General features: G+C 46.0%; 1 protein-coding gene across 8 annotated transcripts in view; it reads right to left on the reverse strand.

Moving 5' to 3' along the window:
* Window positions 1–17,825, reverse strand: part of ALS2CL (ALS2 C-terminal like) — a 46,402-nt gene that overhangs the window by 13,597 nt on the left and 14,980 nt on the right. For 7 of the 8 annotated variants that reach the window (XR_007505847.1, XM_049798867.1, XM_049798865.1 and 4 more), the window contains 13 exons: window positions 14,179–14,287; window positions 13,106–13,298; window positions 11,209–11,274; window positions 10,306–10,471; window positions 9,728–9,856; window positions 9,271–9,390; window positions 7,402–7,478; window positions 6,936–7,002; window positions 6,041–6,237; window positions 3,512–3,577; window positions 2,576–2,674; window positions 781–939; window positions 378–489 (listed from right to left, as the gene is read on the reverse strand). Coding sequence is in view for 7 of the 8 variants with exons in the window: in XM_049798861.1 (XP_049654818.1) it covers window positions 378–489; window positions 781–939; window positions 2,576–2,674; window positions 3,512–3,577; window positions 6,041–6,237; window positions 6,936–7,002; window positions 7,402–7,478; window positions 9,271–9,390; window positions 9,728–9,856; window positions 10,306–10,471; window positions 11,209–11,274; window positions 13,106–13,298; window positions 14,179–14,287 (1,560 nt within the window). In the remaining variant the exon portion in view is untranslated. Of the gene's footprint in view, window positions 1–377; window positions 490–780; window positions 940–2,575; window positions 2,675–3,511; window positions 3,578–6,040; window positions 6,238–6,935; window positions 7,003–7,401; window positions 7,479–9,270; window positions 9,391–9,727; window positions 9,857–10,305; window positions 10,472–11,208; window positions 11,275–13,105; window positions 13,299–14,178; window positions 14,288–14,698; window positions 14,861–17,825 lie in introns of those variants that run through there. The other variant, XM_049798862.1, reaches the window with a different exon arrangement.

Raw genomic sequence — 17,825 nt, forward strand, 5'->3', positions numbered from 1 at the left:
GGTAAAGACTTAATGATCTCTAAGATAGATGTAGTATGATATAAAACTGTGCAGCACTTCACATATGAGTTCTGGTCTATAATTGTGACCTGATGGTCAGTCAAACAGCCAGACCTATAAGGTGTCTTAGTGTGAGCAAGGAGAAGTGACAGTCTCACATCTAGTTCCTACCTGCACCTCAGGAAGGTGATAAGAAACAAAACTTAATCTAGGCCTTGTTCTTCAAAAACATTATTATGGTAAAATACCAATGCTTAAGTTTTCTTGCTTTCTATTTTCCTTCAAAGATTAACTATGAAGTGAAATCTTAATCCTGCCCTTGATGGGGAATTCCGCATCCCGCTGATCTAGAGAATCCGCTGAAAAGGTGTACTCACCACCATTTTATCAGCATGAAATGTCCTTTGATAGCAGACACCTGACTGGGTTACTACAATGCCTTGTCCATGTTTGTGATCGTCGAGCCATGTCCCTATGTATCTCTCCCCTCTGGAATGCAGTAGAAAACAAATTATGGTTTTTTCCCTGTTTTCTTAGTTCTTCGTCAATTTGATGTATCAGTTACTGAGACAAGTTTTACCTGCTATAATGCTCCATGCAGTACAAGGGCCAGATGTACTGCACAAACTCAATTCATATAATGCTTCCCAAGGAGTTCAAGCCTTATAGCAGGGGTTGAACACATCCCCCCTTCATCCCCAAGTCTCCCCATCAAAACATGAGGCTTTACTCCTGCCAACAGAGGCACCGAAAGCCAGCTCTGATTCATACCACCTTTACCTATCTTTGTCTTCCCAGACGCCATATCCATTCTTCTTGTCATTTTCCCACTGTCCTGTGTATTTAAATGGATGCTCAGCTGAGAATTTCTCCAATATCCCAAACCCTTGACGCACGTTGTCTTTAAAGTAACCTTTGTAGACCATATCATTCCCATACCTGCAGGGAGACAGACAGACAGAATTTAAGACTGTGACTAATAGCTACTATTGGAGTAGGAGGCCAGGTAAGCGAGTAGATTAGGCTCATCTGCCTGCTAAATATTCCAAATATTTGACTGATAACTCTGGAGCCAGTAGTTGGTCACTATTAGGAATGGGCATCGCCCAAGCTAGTCACTCCACAGTTAGCTTTCAACATTATCCAAGGACACAACACTTAGGCTTGGACTTGTCCTGGGAGAGGCCACTCAGTCCTTGGCCTCCCAACACCTGGGACACAGTGACCACTGGTTAATCCAGAGTAGGATTAGATCAGATCAAGCAAGAAGCCAGATTTACCTTCACCTTTCTGTGCTCGCCAACCAGCCCTTCTCCTGGGCTCATCCCCCTGAGAAGAGCTCCCCTTAGCTCTGCCCATGCTGGCCAGCAGGTCTCCACTGCTACAACAGGGAAAGCACTTACGCTAAGGAGGGTTGTCACCTCTAGTTATCGACCTGCTCTCACATTTGACACCAAAGACACTAGCACAACACTACTCAGTTGGCTCCAAGTTCCCTCGAGATTTCTGCATGTCCTGTACTCTGAGTTTCATTCATAAATAAGGAGCAGAACTTGCAGTCTGTAGGAAGGAAGGTGGCCTAGCCCATAGGAAGCAGCTGGAAAGCTGGGCTGCGTGCTTCCCTCTGCCACAGTTGGCTCAGTGAAAGCCGGGGTAAATATGTGCAGGAACAACAGGCAGTCCAGTCTTCGCATTGGCCAACCCATTTGGCTACAAGCCACCTGTGACCTAACCAAAGACGATGCGGTCGCGCTCACTGCTGCATAAACAAAGCAAGCTGGCCCTGTCCACTTAACCCCGTAGGCTGCAAAGGAAACTGGTTTATACCTACAACCTGCTGAGCAGGCCTCCGCTGCCTCTTCTGGCCTTCTAAATGGAAGGTAGGTAGATGGTGGGTAAGGCTGGGATACCACCATGCGCCCACAATACAGTGCTTTGCAGACTGGGCTCCAAATTCACAAAAGCCAAATTCACAGCAGCGCTTTGTGATGCAGGTGTGCAAACGACTGTTTCCAGAAGCATTTTGATAGGTAAAAAATGAAACCTTGGACTCCATTTCTTAAGCTAAGAAGTTGAGTGAGCAAGAAAAGCAAATTAGGAGAACCGGCTCCCTTCAGGATAACAGTTATGACTTCCAGACCAACAATCTCGTCTATCATTAAGGAACCTATTCTACACAAGATTGAGTTCAGACAGCATGGCCAGGGGAGACGGAGCGAGCTGTGTGCTCCACCAAGTCTGTCCAGGGCTGATGGCACACCGTGCGCTCTCTGCTCTGCAACAACAAGCATGAATGCAAAATTATATCCTCACCTATAGGGCACAGAGGATGCTACGTCAGGTAGCTCCAATGGTCATAGCTTGCAGAGAAGCTCTTACTCTTCTAACGCTCAGGAGACACAGGGCTCGGGAAGAAGCCAAACTGCCCGTCTCTAAAGCAAAAGCTTCTGGCGCCTGAATTACCCTGGGATTTACGCTGTGACTGAGCCTTCCAACACTGAGGTGGGAACATTTCACCCTTTAAACACGTGGAGCGCCCTTTTTTCCCCAGAGTCCGTCGTTGGGTTTTACTTACTCACAGATTCCATAGCCTCTCATCTTGCCCTCGTACCAGTGGCACTTATAGCAATCATACCGGTCTTCAGATTGGCGTGGGACAAGGCATATTCCAAACCTACAAGGTGCATATGGCAGAGGTCAGCATGGCAAAAGGCAACTTAGTTGCACTGGATGAATTTTAAAAACTAAGGACCTTCCAGCTTCCCAAGCTGATTTACGTGGTTGGCGTCAGTTCTACCTCTGACACTATTTCCAGTTGTCAACAGATTTGGCCCAAGGAAGAGCAGATGTCCTTGTGAGCTGCGCTCACAGTTTCTTATTGCTGCTTCTACATAGCTGCTCTCAGTGGTGTTGGTTTTTTCCCCTCTCTACCCTTTCCCCAGTTTAGGGGCTGAGTTAGACTACCAAAGCAATTGCTTTGGTCCAAACAAAATGTTTTCTTAATACTGTCATGAAGTATTTGAGATATATTTTCCCTTTAAAAATCTAACCTATTCTGGAACTCATGTCGAAATGAGAAAACTAAAAGTCTTACTTTCAAAAAATTTTAGAAAAATAATATTTGAATTTCATAGTATGGTTTCTTTCCCCTGAAAACTCCTCATTTAAGAGGTTTTTGAAGATATCTAAAAGTAGCTTTTTCAAGGCATTTCATATGAATAAATTCACCTAGATTTAGAGTTCAGGGGTCAGATTCATCCAGCTGGATGGAAATGTCTGAGTCTGAACTGGTCATCTGCCCACACTTCTTTTCTTCTAGTCACTGTCAGTCCACTCACTCTAGGTTACAACGTACTCAAGCTTAAGCCGGGTGTTTAAAATAGGTCAGATGAACTGGGCCGTAACAGTAAGTAGAGTCCCCCAACAAGACGCCAGCGTCCCTGTACCTCTGGAAGGAACCATTTCTTAGTGTATTTTGAAAGCAAGAAATGCCTTGTTTTTCAAGGCTTACCCATGCTCCAAGCCCTCTTTGAAATCTCCAACATGGTTGCGTCCATCACGCCACTTCAGCGTCCCCCTGCAATTTGAAGCAAACATTACACAAGGGAGATCACCAGCAACATTCACAGCTGCAACAGAAGGTATCGAGGCACAACCTAGAAATGGGTAACATCAAAACATTTCCTCAGGCAACAGAGACACAAAAGTTCTTCTCCAGGCACCTCTGGGACTCTGGTTTGCACGGTAAGGGTTTAATACCATAATGTTTTCATGGCCTGGAATGAATGGGAAGAATCCTCTTCCAAATTCCCTAATCTCAAAAGCATTTTGTAGAGTTGCTGGGTCATCCATTTAGGACTTCGCACATGATTCTTTTGTAATTGCAGTGCAGCATGTGATTAAGCCTGCTGAAGTTCCAGCACGGCACATCCCCATAGACAACGTAATGACACCACGGTCCAGAACTTCATTGTGCCAGGCACTATGAAAACAAAAGAGACAAGCACTGGCCTAAAGGGATCATATCTTTCCATCTGTTTTGCAGGGAGGCGGGGGGGGGGTGTTGTAGCAAATGATTACACGAGGTAACAATGCAAAATGAGACCGGAACAGTCAACGCGATGGTCAAATTACTGCACAGCCATGCCCAGTTGCGAACGCATTTCCCTCCCTCTGTCTCCCACTCCACCCACACCCACTCACCGTTTTAATTCTTTTATCATCGCAGACACAGCCAGCTGCCCACAAATTCCCCAACCAGAGACAACAGAAGATGGTGCACTACCAAAACCATGACGCATTTGTTTGACTTTCACCGTGGTTGTTGTTTCAAACACCTACATGAGACAGGCTCTTTTTCTGGTATTTACAGGGAAGCGGTCAGATTAATTTTAAGTGGATTTAAAATACATCTCGTGTGAATGCTAGCAAAGAAGAGCAAGCCAGAGAGAATGCCTGCTCCTCCCATGGGGTTGGTTGAAGCTACTTCTCAGTAAGAGCATCTCCTTCCCCCACACCAGGTCATCAGGAGTACTGGGACAGAACAGTGAAGAACGCAGATATTTTTGCAAAAGAGCCCTGATTCACACTGCTGCAGCTCTCTGTTCACATGCTTTGTTGTGCCAGCCTCTCCCTCAGAGGTGGGCAAGCCATCGAGGCCAGCTTTGCTGTCCTATAACCTTGTATTAGTAGCAAGTCACATAGAAGAGCAATTTCAGGAGTGGAAAGGAAAACCTAGTAATTAAGCAATTAAAAGACCAGGTATTAAAAGCACCTGAAGTCACTTAGTTCTGCCACAAATTTCCTGGGGTGCCTTAGTCGAGTCACTTAATCTGAAGCAGCAGAGGTCTTTATTAATCTCATTTCTCCAGCCCTAAGACAGGAGGAGACAACGAGGGAGGGGAGGTGCTTGTTCCTCTGTGTCTGCACACAGTGGTTTTCAGATCTCTGTTAGGAGTGCAGGTGCTGGGGAAGGTGGGGATGATGTAAAGGACTGCCTCAGGCGTAGCTTTACTCTAAACACCTATTTAATGCCATTCTGGGGCAAGGCACAATCTCTCCCACAGAAGATTCAGGATTAAGCTTTTGATTTGGGGATATTCTCATTATTGTAAGGCTCTTTCAAACCAAGTCTCTACATCCTTTTTGCATCAATAGCAACTGTAAACATAGCGTGTAAAACTCAGGAAGTATAAAACTTCCAAATCAGCCTGTTTTGGTGTCTGAGGAAGTTGGTCATATTTCGTGTTTCTTCACAAAAACAGAGACCGTGCTCTATCCTGCGTCAAAGAGATTTTGGTTGGGACCATTTTACCCTTGATTTACAGATCATTCCCTTTTGGCACAGCTCACTCTTAAACTTCAGCTGAATTTAGTGAACAGTTCTCATGTTCCCAAGAAATACATTTGAGCCTCTTTCGTTGGTTTGTTGTGGGTTTTTTTAACTCCTTTGTTAATAGTTTGGATGTTAAAACAGATTTTGATAGCACAGGAAAAAACTTTCATTTCATTCACAAGCAAAGGCTTTTTATTGGTTTTTTTTGTCATCACAATGACAAGATTTTATGCCTCAGGCTGAGAACTTGAAAGTCTAAGTTCTAATTATGGGTATAAGTCAGCGCAGTGCCTTCAATGTGATCATTAGCACATTATTAGGGGCAGCCTCTACAATTTACTGCATAAACCAGTATCACTAGCAAGATATCTACAATAGGTCACGTGTCAGGACTCATGCTTTGACTAAGCCCTGAAATCAAGCAAATCTGTCCCAACTGCCCCCTGAATCTCTCCTCAGTACCAGATTTCCCTCTGGAAACAAGTGAGGCAGGAACCAGAGAGGCTGGCACACGCTGGGAGATCACCAGCCCAGAGTCTCTGGTCCAGGCCCTCAGCGTGGGATGGATCACCCCACGTCCACAGCCACCCTGTGACATCGATACCTCCACCTGCGCCTCCACTGGATCCAGGCGGTGCTACGCAAAGACAGCAGGGCTATCCTTGCACGTTCTTGCTTAGAAAAGGGGCAAAAAAGGCTCCTTACTTGCCATGTGGCTTTCCCCAGTGCCACTCGCCCTCGTAGGATGCGTTCTTGAACTTGCCCTCCAGCCTGAAGACATAGGTGAAGAAGCGGCAGGACGGGGGCTCGGTGCCTTCACCAGTCTTGCCCCACAAAGGGAAATCTCGCTTCCCATTCAGTGCCTGGCGGACAGCCTGGTTCAGCTTCCACTGCCAAACAGCCTGGGGGCAGAGAAAGAGGAGTGCCGGACTAATGAGAGAAAAAAGCATAGTAGATCCCAACAAGAGGTACTTCAGGAGAAGGGGCAAGAAGCTGTTGGGTTCCCATCAATTCTGTGCCATTCGGCTGGCTGGGCTGGTGAGTTATGGCAAATCTACAGCACCAACAGGAGGTCTTGTCTTGGGGCCCGCACGTTGGATACTGCACCAGTGCACAACACTTCCACGTCATTTAAGCCTGACTCTCACCACCACTAATTGGCCTTGGCACAGGACCGTGCTGATGGGACTGTACTGTGCCAGGCTCTGCAGCACACGCTGCTGCCCAGGGCAGACCATTTCCAGCACCCGGATAATTTTCATCTACCATCAACTGTCTAAGCAACCTCTAGCCACCTAATACAGTATTGGCTCCATGGGGTGTGGAGGAGGAACCAACAAACCCCACGCTTCTTATTACTCTGCTTTAAAAAACATAAGAAAATGGCAAAAATCACAGAGGAAAGGCCTCAGCTGCATTTACGCAGGTGAAGAGCCCACTGAAGCTAAAATCCTGATGCTTAATGGGATTTCAGCTTCCACTCCGTAGTCAATGTTTTGCCTCCACTACAGAGCTGCCATCCCCTCTATGCCATTCCCCTACTTCAAAACTTGGTGCACAGTATTTCAGGTGGAACAGAAACACCCTGCCCACTGCTAACCTTCATCTGCGGGTCTTTGGCAAAGAGAAAGAACGTTTCTTCTGGAGTTATAATGCGGAGTCCGTACCTGTGAAGCAAAAGACATTACAGAGTCTATGAAAAACACATTTCTCAGTCAAACAGCAGTTCCTGCTCTTCCCATTCCTCTCCAGAAGCTAATAGTGCTTTTGGAGTCAGTTTTTCCTTCTCAGGAGGTACTCAACTAGTCAACTCATCAGTTCGTTCTCTAGGTCTGGAGCCAAAACCATTTTGTTATTGCTTGATTTCAATCCATCAGCAAAGGGAAGCAATGCAAGTCCAAAGTGCTGTGATCCCATCTGAGAGGTGCTGCAACTACCCATAGCCCAGAACCAATCCCACTGGTGGAAAGCAGATGAGACAAAGTTTTGAATCATTTTCTCAGTTTCACAATCAAGTTGAACACTTTTTTTTTTTGTTTACCTCCAAGTGGAATTTTTTCACTTACATTCCTGGAGCTGATTTCTCCCTGCAGTTTTCATCTACCCACACAAGCTTTAGATCAAAACTCTGAAAGCTGTTTCCCTGGAACAAAAGGCAGAAGATGTTCCTGTTATTGATGTAAACATCACACTTTGCCCCTGCTCTGTCAATCCATTGAACAGCAGAGCAAGACCGGCAGCACTGTAAATTCCCTCTCTTGTTGTCCACATATCTATCCCCACACTATGATGACAGACCTTGGAGACTGAGGAAACATAGGAGAAGGAAGAAAGTTCTCAGTTTAACACTTATAAGTGGTGTTCCATAATGCCATGGCTACAACTAACAGTAACAGACCTTCTGAGACGGCACTTATCTCTACACGAGTTTCTTCCCTATCACATGACAACACTCCCAAATCATCCCTGACACCCAGTATGCCCCAGTTTTCCCTATGATATATCTAGGATTTGGACTCCCGATGGCACAGCCAATAGTGACCCACAGTACAACATTCAAGAAGTCACTATTTTGATCAATAGCACACCAAACAGAAGAAGCTAAAATGGCTGAAATACTAGGTAAAGACTGCATTTAATATGACATCTCCCTTCCCTGTCTAAAGTCCAGGTGCCCACACTACAAAGCTGCTCTCGGTAACGATGTAGTTGACCAAGGTTAGGTACCGGCACCGTGGAGTTCACCACGATTAATCACTGATGTACCTACCAGATTTGGGGGAACAGGGAAGGGAGGGACGTTCAGATTCCCAGCACCAGAGCCCTCGTCAGCAGAACTCTGCTAGCAGCCCAAGCTAACCAGTTCAATCCCAGTCCAGCTATATCTCCCGAAGCCTCAGTAACAGTCATAGCAGCAAATGAGACATAGTGGGTGGAAACCGTTGACTGAGCAGAGATGTCTACAACGTACGTCTCTCTGTGTGAGCTAGCTACCCTGCGCTCTCATCCCAGTGAATGGAGTCAAGGACGTGATTCAACTCATCCTAATTTTGGCATCTAAAATGAGTCAGCTGAACCACACCCAGACAGCGCATGTTCCTCTCCCCTGGCTAGAAAGGGAGCCTGGGGCCACTTGCTCACAGCGAGATCACTACAGTGCTAAGAAATCGACAACGTAAAGTTGGATGAGATAATCGCTACCCTATTTCCTCAGGCCTAGATCCTGGACACCGAGTAGGACTGCCCAGCGTTATCACAAAGGCTCGTGTTTGGAAGAGCCCGTAAGATGCACCAGCTCACGAGGCAGTCGTGTTTGGACACCTGAGGGGCTGGCACATGACTAAAGAGCAAGCAGAGAGAGGTGCACATGAAGAGAGCCCAGCTAGATTAAAGGTGCTGTCAGTCAGAGCGAGCCAAGCTGGACTTAGTCAACATGCTGCAGAACAGCTTTGAACACATATTATTTATCTAGCTATCCATGGCTGTAGATGCTCCCTGTCTGCCCCACACCCAGGCCCCAAATCCCCAAAACAGCCCCAAGAACACCTGCAACTTCTGCTCCCATGCCACTAGCAGAGTCAACCATATTTAGTCCTATTCATGAGTGTAATAACTTTGACCCATCAGGCCCCTTTGAATAAGCAAGGACACAAATCAAGGGATTGACATGCAGGCATGGGCTTGGGTTGCTAGAACGGTGCCTGTGGTGGTTGGATAGTACACATTTACTGGGGGAAAAGTTATATGGATGGTCCTCTATCCATTCTTCATTGGGCTTTCTTTTATTCTCCAGTGCAAAACACAGGTGCATGGATCTGAGACAAGGTTTTGCCAAAAGCCAAGCTCTGCTGTGTTTTCAACATCAAAGGGACCTGAATTTTACTGTCACTTATCTGTGCTGCCCTTCCAATCCCTCTGAAAGACTGCAGACTCACTTGAATTAGCACAAGGACATCATCAAAGAGCAAGATCCGGTCTGATCGATTCGTGCTGGCAGAGATGGGAAGATTTTTGCTATCTTCCAGCAGCCTCCTTTCAGGTACACAGAGCATGTCCTGCAGAGGGAACCACAGAGGTCACGATGGAGGACCAAAAGCATCAGGAAACATCAGGATTTGGGAGAGGCTGTACGACTCAAGCCAACAGTTCCTGCAGAGGCCATCTGATTCATGGCACAAGCTGACGGTGACAGCAGAACTGGACACAGCACTCAAATTCTAAAGTGCCCAGTGACCATAAGGTTTCTCCAAGGCTTTCACACTGCCCTGTTTTGTTGGCTTTAAACCAACCCTCAAATTCTTAATCCATATTAAATATCCTCCATGGGTAAGTAGAAGTTTAAGGTGTCCACAAGAGCTCCCCATAAAACCACTTTCTACACCCACAACTCACTGTGAATTTGTAGCCCAAGGACTTCCATAAGGACTTGGTAAAACAAGCTTCATCCAGGACTTGGCTGATGAAAGACTGCAGCTTCACATATTCCTTGATGGCACTGCTAACCACAGTCTTTTCAGAGCCCTGATAAAAGAAGGCAGGGCTTGAGCAGCGCTTTAGGTATGGCCGTGCAGGACAACTACTCTCTGGGCTACCGCTGCAGAAAAGCCTCAGCAGTTCTGAATCCAAGGGCAAATGAGAGTTAATCCTCCAACCCCCCTTCCAAGGCAAGCTTCCCAAACCTAGCATTGCCTCTGCCACCAGCAGCAGTGTGCAACCTTAAGCCAGTTACTTGACCCTTTGCAGCTTCTCAATATGATGAGTAGCTCATACTATGCCGGACTGTTTGTTGCTTTGAGACCTTCAGGTGGGCTGCACTCCACTGGTGCTGGTTACTACCATCCCAGCTCTCCACTGGAAATCATTTTCCTTCCAGTCTGCTTTGGATTCACTGACACCACCACAAAGTCCCACAAGCCCTGCGCAAGGTGTTAGCATAAGCCAGCCAAGTAGCATCACATAAACCTTCCTACCTCTTTGAGAACCTCGTGCAGCTTGGTAAGGAGCACGATATATTGCTCAATATGATCTCGGATAGGTTTTTGAAGAACAGTGTATAAGGCCAGTGACATGGAGGTCTCAGAGGTGAAGTCTGTAAGGAATTGTTTCAGCACTGCCTTGTGGTCCTTCCAGGCTTCACTGCAAGATGGTGGATTAAGACAAAAGTTCGTTAATTAGTTTTTCCGCAAATTGCCACTCCTCTGCCTTCCAAACTTTATATGCTACCTCACTCCCCGAGAGGGTATAGAAAGACTTGAAAGACCAAGAGATAATAAATATATTTGCACAACCAAACACACAAAAATAAGGCAATGAGGCAAACGAGCTCCATCCATCCTGCCTCCAGCCCAGCAGTCTTTGCAATTAGGAACCACACCCACAGATACCGAGAACATAGCATGACTTTCACCGTGGTTTGCACACCGAGAGGGTCACTTCAAGTGGCTGTGAATCTGCTCAGGTCTAGTGCTCACGCTTTCATTTGCTGTTTCCATGAGACTCTGACAACATCTGGGACAGGCAGTGGAAATTTCCTGCCAGATTCCAACATCATCCTTTCTCAGGTCCCATCCCTCACCTCAACTCCCAAATTCCAAACCTACAGGCTTCCTCTCCTACAACGGGAGTTGTGCATGGCTAGAAAGAGATGGAGAGAGATCTGTAGAGGAAACCTTTCAACGGCTGCTGCCATGACCTCAGAAGATGGCAGGAGCAGCCAGTATGGCCAGTTCAGAGGAGAGGCAGCTGGACTGTGGAACAGCGATCACTGTGAGGTGCAGTGCTCGGTGCTGCTCACTCCGCTTTAGTGTCTTAACCCATACAATAGCACTGTGTTCCTATCAGCCCTTTCAAAAAGCATTTTTCAGCCCACTGACCTTTTGCTCTTTGTGGCATGTTCGAAGCCGTGGACTACAACGTAGTTTGCAAAAGTGACGAAATATCTGTTGGCAAGAAAAAAAAAATAAAAATGAACGCACACAAGCACAAGCTGAGTTAGAGATGCACATTAGCTACTAGGTTTAAGTGATAAAGGGAAGAAGCTCATTTGAAAACGTCATGTCAGGTCCACCTTTCAAGGGAGGCAGAGAGAGATGTAGTTATTGTACCTCTCACCTTGGCTCACTCCCCTTTTGTCCCCTTTGCCAGCTCCTTGGTTTAACTGTCTCGGCGACTTTCGCACTAACATCGTTACAGGAAGTTTAAATCATCCTGGCATTTAGCTTAAGCAGAAGTAAACTTGCGCAACTGTCCTGGAAAGCAAATCTGCAAAGGCTGAGCTTAAGATATCAGCTTTGGATGTATGAATTTCTGCTGGTCGAAGTAACAGTATCAGGTCTGTATTATTGATGGTAAATTCAAGTCAAGGTGTCTCACACCAATGCATCTCATCTCACACTAGAGGGAGATCGAGCCATATTTTGTCAGCAAATACCACTCTTTCTTCCAGTCCTGTTTTCAGCTAAGTCATGTATAATGTCCAGACTAATTATCATTTATTACATCTTTCAGGGACATGTATTTACTGCTGATTTTCAGGCCCCTGAACAGTGGTTTTGCTTCCTCCTGTATCACTCCAATAAGCATGAGATGTTGTAGGATCAGGGCTGCCCAGAGTGAGTCAGCAGAGGTGGGTAGGAACCAGCTCTTTTTGTGTGTGTGACGCCCAAAAAAACCAGGGTTTAATTTCAAAATGAGAGGAAATTAGATCTTAAGATAAACTTCTCCTTTGTGTCATCTGAAACCTCAGCCTAAGTTTTCATCTTTTATATGCCTTTTTAAGGCAAGCCAGTTTTAATTCACAGAATCAATTCCCAAATGAACAACACGCACTGCTCCAAACCCCATTCACGTAAAGGCAAAGCTTGTTGTTCATCACTTTCCAGAACGATGCTGCCCAAGTAAAAACAAACAAAAAGTAGTCCTTCCTTCCTCCTACCTCCACAGGCATACAAACCACCAAACCCAAGACTAGAGGAACAGCAAAGTCCAGGAGCCGGTGTGCCCATCTCCCGTTCCTGCGTTGGGACCAAACTGCACAGATGGTACAAGCCCATCTGGCAAAGGCTTGGCCACATTTATGGCCAATGTGATGAACGAGGGATTGAACATTCTGATCTTTAGGTCATCTCAGGTGTCCATAAACCATTTTTCATGCTAGGACATCAACGTACAGGTTACACACGCTACAGTGCTTTTGGTAAACATTTTATTTCGTGTTGCAGACGATGGGGAACAGATGTAATTAATGACAGAAACAGCAGTGGGGCAGTATGTTTTTCACATCAGGGTACATCCATCACTTGCTATCATATCCCTTGCCAAAAGCATAAAAATGTGGCACAAACACGTAATATGAACTGTCTAGTGACATCTTCTCTCTTCATCCCTATGAGTCCTTTAAACCTGCTCGTGCACGTCTTTCTGTTCCTGATGACAGCTCAAGCTTCGCTCTCATAAATTACCCAGGCACAAATTCTACCCCCTGTCCTCATTTTTAAGATGCATTAAAAAAAACCCTATAATTGCATGAAAAAATTCTGCCTCTTACAAGCATACTCACAAGCTACAAAAAAGGCTACTTATGCCGTCTGCAAACACACTACATTCTATAGCACTTGTCGTGAGCGCCGAATGCAATCGCTTCCCTGACCTAATGACTGAACACTAGTGGACAGGGCTGAACAAATTAAATGCACAAATTAATTGCACCAACCTACCCGTTAGTTGATAAATTTGGTCCCTTAGGCTACTCCAAAATGCTTCTGTACTTACCGGATGTAGAGGTTTAGAAACAGGTCTCCTTTCCAGACAGTATAAATGTCCTGGATGCAGAATGACTCAGAGGTGCTGCATTTTTGTTTCAGTATCCGGTAATTTTCTTCTGTGAGGTTCCAGAGAGCTTGAAATAGATCATTCAGGAGCAGGAAGAGCTTAAAGTTCTCCTTTCCCTTCTGGTCACTAGGCTCTTTGAGGAAAAGACGGAGGAAAAACACTATCAGAAAGCCTCGATTCCAAGAAATCTTGTGGCAAACATTGCCAATATCTAATAGTCAGCCCAATTTTTTAGCGTAAAGCACGTATATTTATATAGGAAAACAATGCCAGGGAGGAAGGAGATGATGATTATTTAGGGTTGCGTCCCTGTGAGTAATTGCACGGGCTATCCATGATAAGGCTTTGGCTTTCCCATTCTTGTGGACCATGTGGTCAGGGCAGCCAGCGAGGCTCAGCCCCAGCTCAGACACGAGCACCGGAGGAAAATTTTCTGCCCCTGGCCCGAAGGGCTGTTCCCAGTCTCCTTGGAGGCTAGAGCAAAAAGGCGGTGACGTGAGAGGGAACCAGCCTATGGGCCTAATCCAGTCACACCACTTTTGGCCAGACAGGCTTGTGACTATTCATATGGATTTGTTATTCCAGTGGAGCTGCTCTGATTTACTGCCAGCTCAGAACCTGCACCCACAAGTTTTACCTTCAAAGACGGGCATGACCACGGACCAAGAGCAGGGAGGCAGAACGGGCATGGCTTAGGGGTTGAGAATGTGTGAGATGCGTTTTGGATTTCCATGTACCATGCTGGAAACAAGCCTCGGAGTGGGTGTACAGGCTGATACCAGTTAGAATCTGGATTAACCTCTAAAACCAGGAACCACAGTCCTAGGTTGAATGAAAGGCCATAGGCATCATTAAGAGCTCACTGTCTTAAATGAAACATCTCTACATAGCACTTACTCCAGCAAACCAGCCTCCAGCAAGTCCGCAGCCACGGAGTTTCAATTATAAATCCCTTCATAGGCGTGCCAGTGACTCAAAGCTAGAGCTACAGACGAAAAAATAGTCTGACCTACCTGCCTGGAGCAGAGGCTTGAGGATGAGGGCGTCTATCCGTGCCAGGCATGCTGAGAAGGTTTCCTCCACTTGGAGCAGAGATGCAGTCGCTTCAGCTGCGCACATGTCCTGGACACAACACAGAAGACACACATAAACTCCCTTGCAAGAGTGTCCATCTACCAAAGCTTCAGTACTTGTTGCAAACAATCAGCCTTTCCTGCTCCTGACAGCACACACAGGTGTGACTGCTGTCCCTAAAAAGCATCTGGAAATGTTAGAAGAGGAAACAGAAACCCAATAGCTTAACGTGAGCTGGTGTCACAGAAGACCACTGAGGCTACAGGCCATTTTCCTGATGCCCCAAATTGAAGATCTTCTCAGGTGGGCCATGATGCCTCTTCCACATGACTGGAAAGGCCCTAAACTTCTTAATAAGTGTTAAACCTGCTTAGTGCCAGATTTCTTCTCCTAGAAGAAAATCCATGAAGTACAAGGCAGCACAGGATGAAGCAGTGCATATCTCCCCGTATCTCTCACCAGTTTTCTGCCCGGATGCCTCAGTCTGCACCTTTTGGCATTAAAAGCTATTGTACGGAGCTGCAGAGCCGTGCGATCCATGCCCAAACATCCAACCTTCCAGAAGAACAGAGGTCTGATGTTACTCCTTTCCGAATAGGACACAGCACTGCTGGTTATTTGTCACAACCGCTGCGTCAATAAGGAAACCTTGCCTAACATGGAAGTGGGCAGCACTTAAAAAAAAAAAAAAAAAAAAAAAAAAAAAAAAGGGCAGCAAACCCACGTGAGCAAACTTCTGTAGCTTCCTCCTTCCCAGCCTTACCTCCCGAAAGAAATGCATCAGAGGAAGCGAACACAGCCAGCTAATAGCACATCATAAGAGACTGCTCTGGAAAAAGGCCGGGTGGTGAAGATACTATGGGCAGCATCAGCTGATATTACTAATGGTGATAAAAATACAAAACTCTAAGATTCTTTTAACTTTGTGAAGCTAAACAGCAAACTCAAGGGACTGCATATGGTCTGTCCACATTTATCCTTAGCCTGGTTTTAGTGCACGCTCAAAAGCTACGTTCACAATAGCAAGCAAATGAGGATATATGCTGCAAAGATTTAAATTGCTAAATTGGTGGCAGAGACTTTGGCATAGTTTTGATGTATACCAACTAGCCCGTCTCCCAGACAGTTCTCAGGTATGGTCCAGGGACCATTTGAAATGGGTAGCTTGCACATAGTCATGCTGGTTTGGGAGGTAAGGAGAAATTAGCTAAGTATAGGTTATGCAATAACCACTTGGCTACAGGGCTAGACCTCATTTATTTACTAATGGAGACATGATGAGAGTCTTTGCACCATTTCCAGGAAGAGCTGAACTGCGGCTATCTGCTGGTGGCATACTCCAAGACATCCCGAATGTCTACCGTGATTGCTACAAACAATAGGTGAGGTTGATTCTCCTTGTGTTGAGATGTCAGGAAGTCAGACACAGAAGCCTAACCCTACTTTATACTTTGTGGGAAGAAATACCTCGAGCATCTCAGCACGGACCGTAAAAAGGTCAGCCGGGTTCGGTGACTAAGCTAGGTGGGAAGGTCTCATTTTTAAGCTTCACACGTGGGTGGATTCCTTGCTAAGTAAGAGCTTGAGCTCCCTAAAATCACCAAACTCTGCTTAGGAACTCCCTTTCCAGGTCATCCTGAAGCTGGGGCTGAAATGGTGTCACAGAACAAGGGACATTTTGCAGTTTGAATGGTTAGCTGGCATGGTTTTAAGTGGTTGTTTGGATCCAGACACAACTGAAGTGACTGCACAGATGAATGACAATGCTTTCTCCTTAGTAACCACTGCCTCTTAAATTTCATTTGTCTGAAGAATGGGAAACATTAAAAAATTCCATAATCTCATTAGTTTGCAAGTTTTCATACATCAAGATGTGCACGACCATAAGGCTATTTTTTGTCCCAGAAGAAAGCTCTAGGCATGCAAAGAAGTCAAAAAGCTGGAATCCAAACCCCTCCTGGCCCCTCCCAGTGAAGGCAACTGAGCCAGGAAAAAAGCAAAAGAAAACAGCAGCCAGCCAGCTCTCACCCCAGAGCACCAAGAGGACAGGACTAAAAGTTTATTTTTTGCCACCACTTAATCCCCCGTCTTGTAGACACAAAGATAAAGTTGTTTCTCAGAGGTCCTAGAGAGCACTCAAGCTTGCTGGAAATTTCTAAGCATAACCAGCTTGCTTAGTGAGTAGAATCAGGCTGAATGTGTGACAGCATTTCATTTTCAAATGCTTCAACAGAGCAGCAGGTAGTCAGTGGGGTTGCATTAGGCTCACTGAGTAACAGTCTGGTGGATTTTATTTATTTATATTTTTTAATCCAGCCTATTTTGTCTATTTTGGGGAAAGGAGGGAAGATGATGCCATCATTTCAGATGGCTCTGATATGAGAGGGTGTCTCCACCTGGTCCTCATTTAATTCTGCAAGAAAATGTTTTATCCTGTGCAAAACAAAAAGAGTGGGTGCTAGATGCCAAACTCAAAGTCTTCCCCAAACGCTTACCAAAACAACCAGAGAATCTACCCATTCATTAACATACAGACAGCTTAATGTAAACTGAATGACTCAAACCAAGGGTGCAGATACCCACAGCTTTGCTCCACAGGACCATGATAGTCCGTGAGCAGAGGCAGGAGGAGCCTGAGGAACCTCCTCACAGCTGAAGAGCACATGCATAACACCGCGGGAACATCACTGCCCCAGCCTAAGTGTTATTCGGTTCCTTCTGTAATGGTCACCTGAAAGAAGAACTACGTATGACCAAGGTGGACCCACTGATCTGGATGCAGCATCCAACCATCAGCTGGTCCCACACTCTGCCTCCTGCCCATCTGCAGTCCTGGTTGATTGAGGGTCTATTACCCATGAAGACCTGAGCCCAGACCTTATGGAGATGACCCCAAAGCATCTCAACAGGAGTTGAGAAACCCCTGCAGCGATAACGCTGTAGAGACACCCAAGCTAACTCTGCAGAAACCAGAAGCATTTGGATACTCGTTACCATTATAACCTGACACAGATTTAACCCAGTGTTTTGGTTTGGGTTTGGTGGTGTGTTTTTTTTTTTTTCTTTTTAGCAGTCAAGTTCTCACCCTTCCTGGGAAAATGTGTGGCCTAGTTTCTGCCTGAACACGACAGTCAGGGATCATTTGCTGAATGGGCAAGCATCACCAGCCAGCTTTCAAAACAGCCCTTCTGGCACCACGGAAAGACCCAAGTTGCCACATCACATCACATCACCCAATAAGGCAAGCATGAGTTTCAGCCACCATTTCCAGGCTTTCCCCATCAGTTCCGCGAGAACAGCATTTGCACATTTATTCTAGCCCAGTCAGGCAAAGAAGATTTGAAGTTCATCATCTAGCGAACAAAACCAACACTGGCTCAGCCACAGAGGGCAAAGGAAACAATGGGGACCGCCCAAGGGTACACGGAGGTCATGTTATGTGTTCACATGTGTGAAAAACTAAATGCAAAACTGCGGTGCCGCTGGGTGATGGGAGCAGTGAGCAGAATCCTGGGGCTGTCACATGCTGTCCTCCCCCAGCTCGGACACGGCCTTCACGTGACTCGGTGGTTTTGTAATTCTGTAC

Source organism: Accipiter gentilis, chromosome 4, assembly GCF_929443795.1.
Source record: "Accipiter gentilis chromosome 4, bAccGen1.1, whole genome shotgun sequence".
In the NCBI taxonomy this organism is placed as follows: domain Eukaryota; kingdom Metazoa; phylum Chordata; class Aves; order Accipitriformes; family Accipitridae; genus Astur; species Astur gentilis.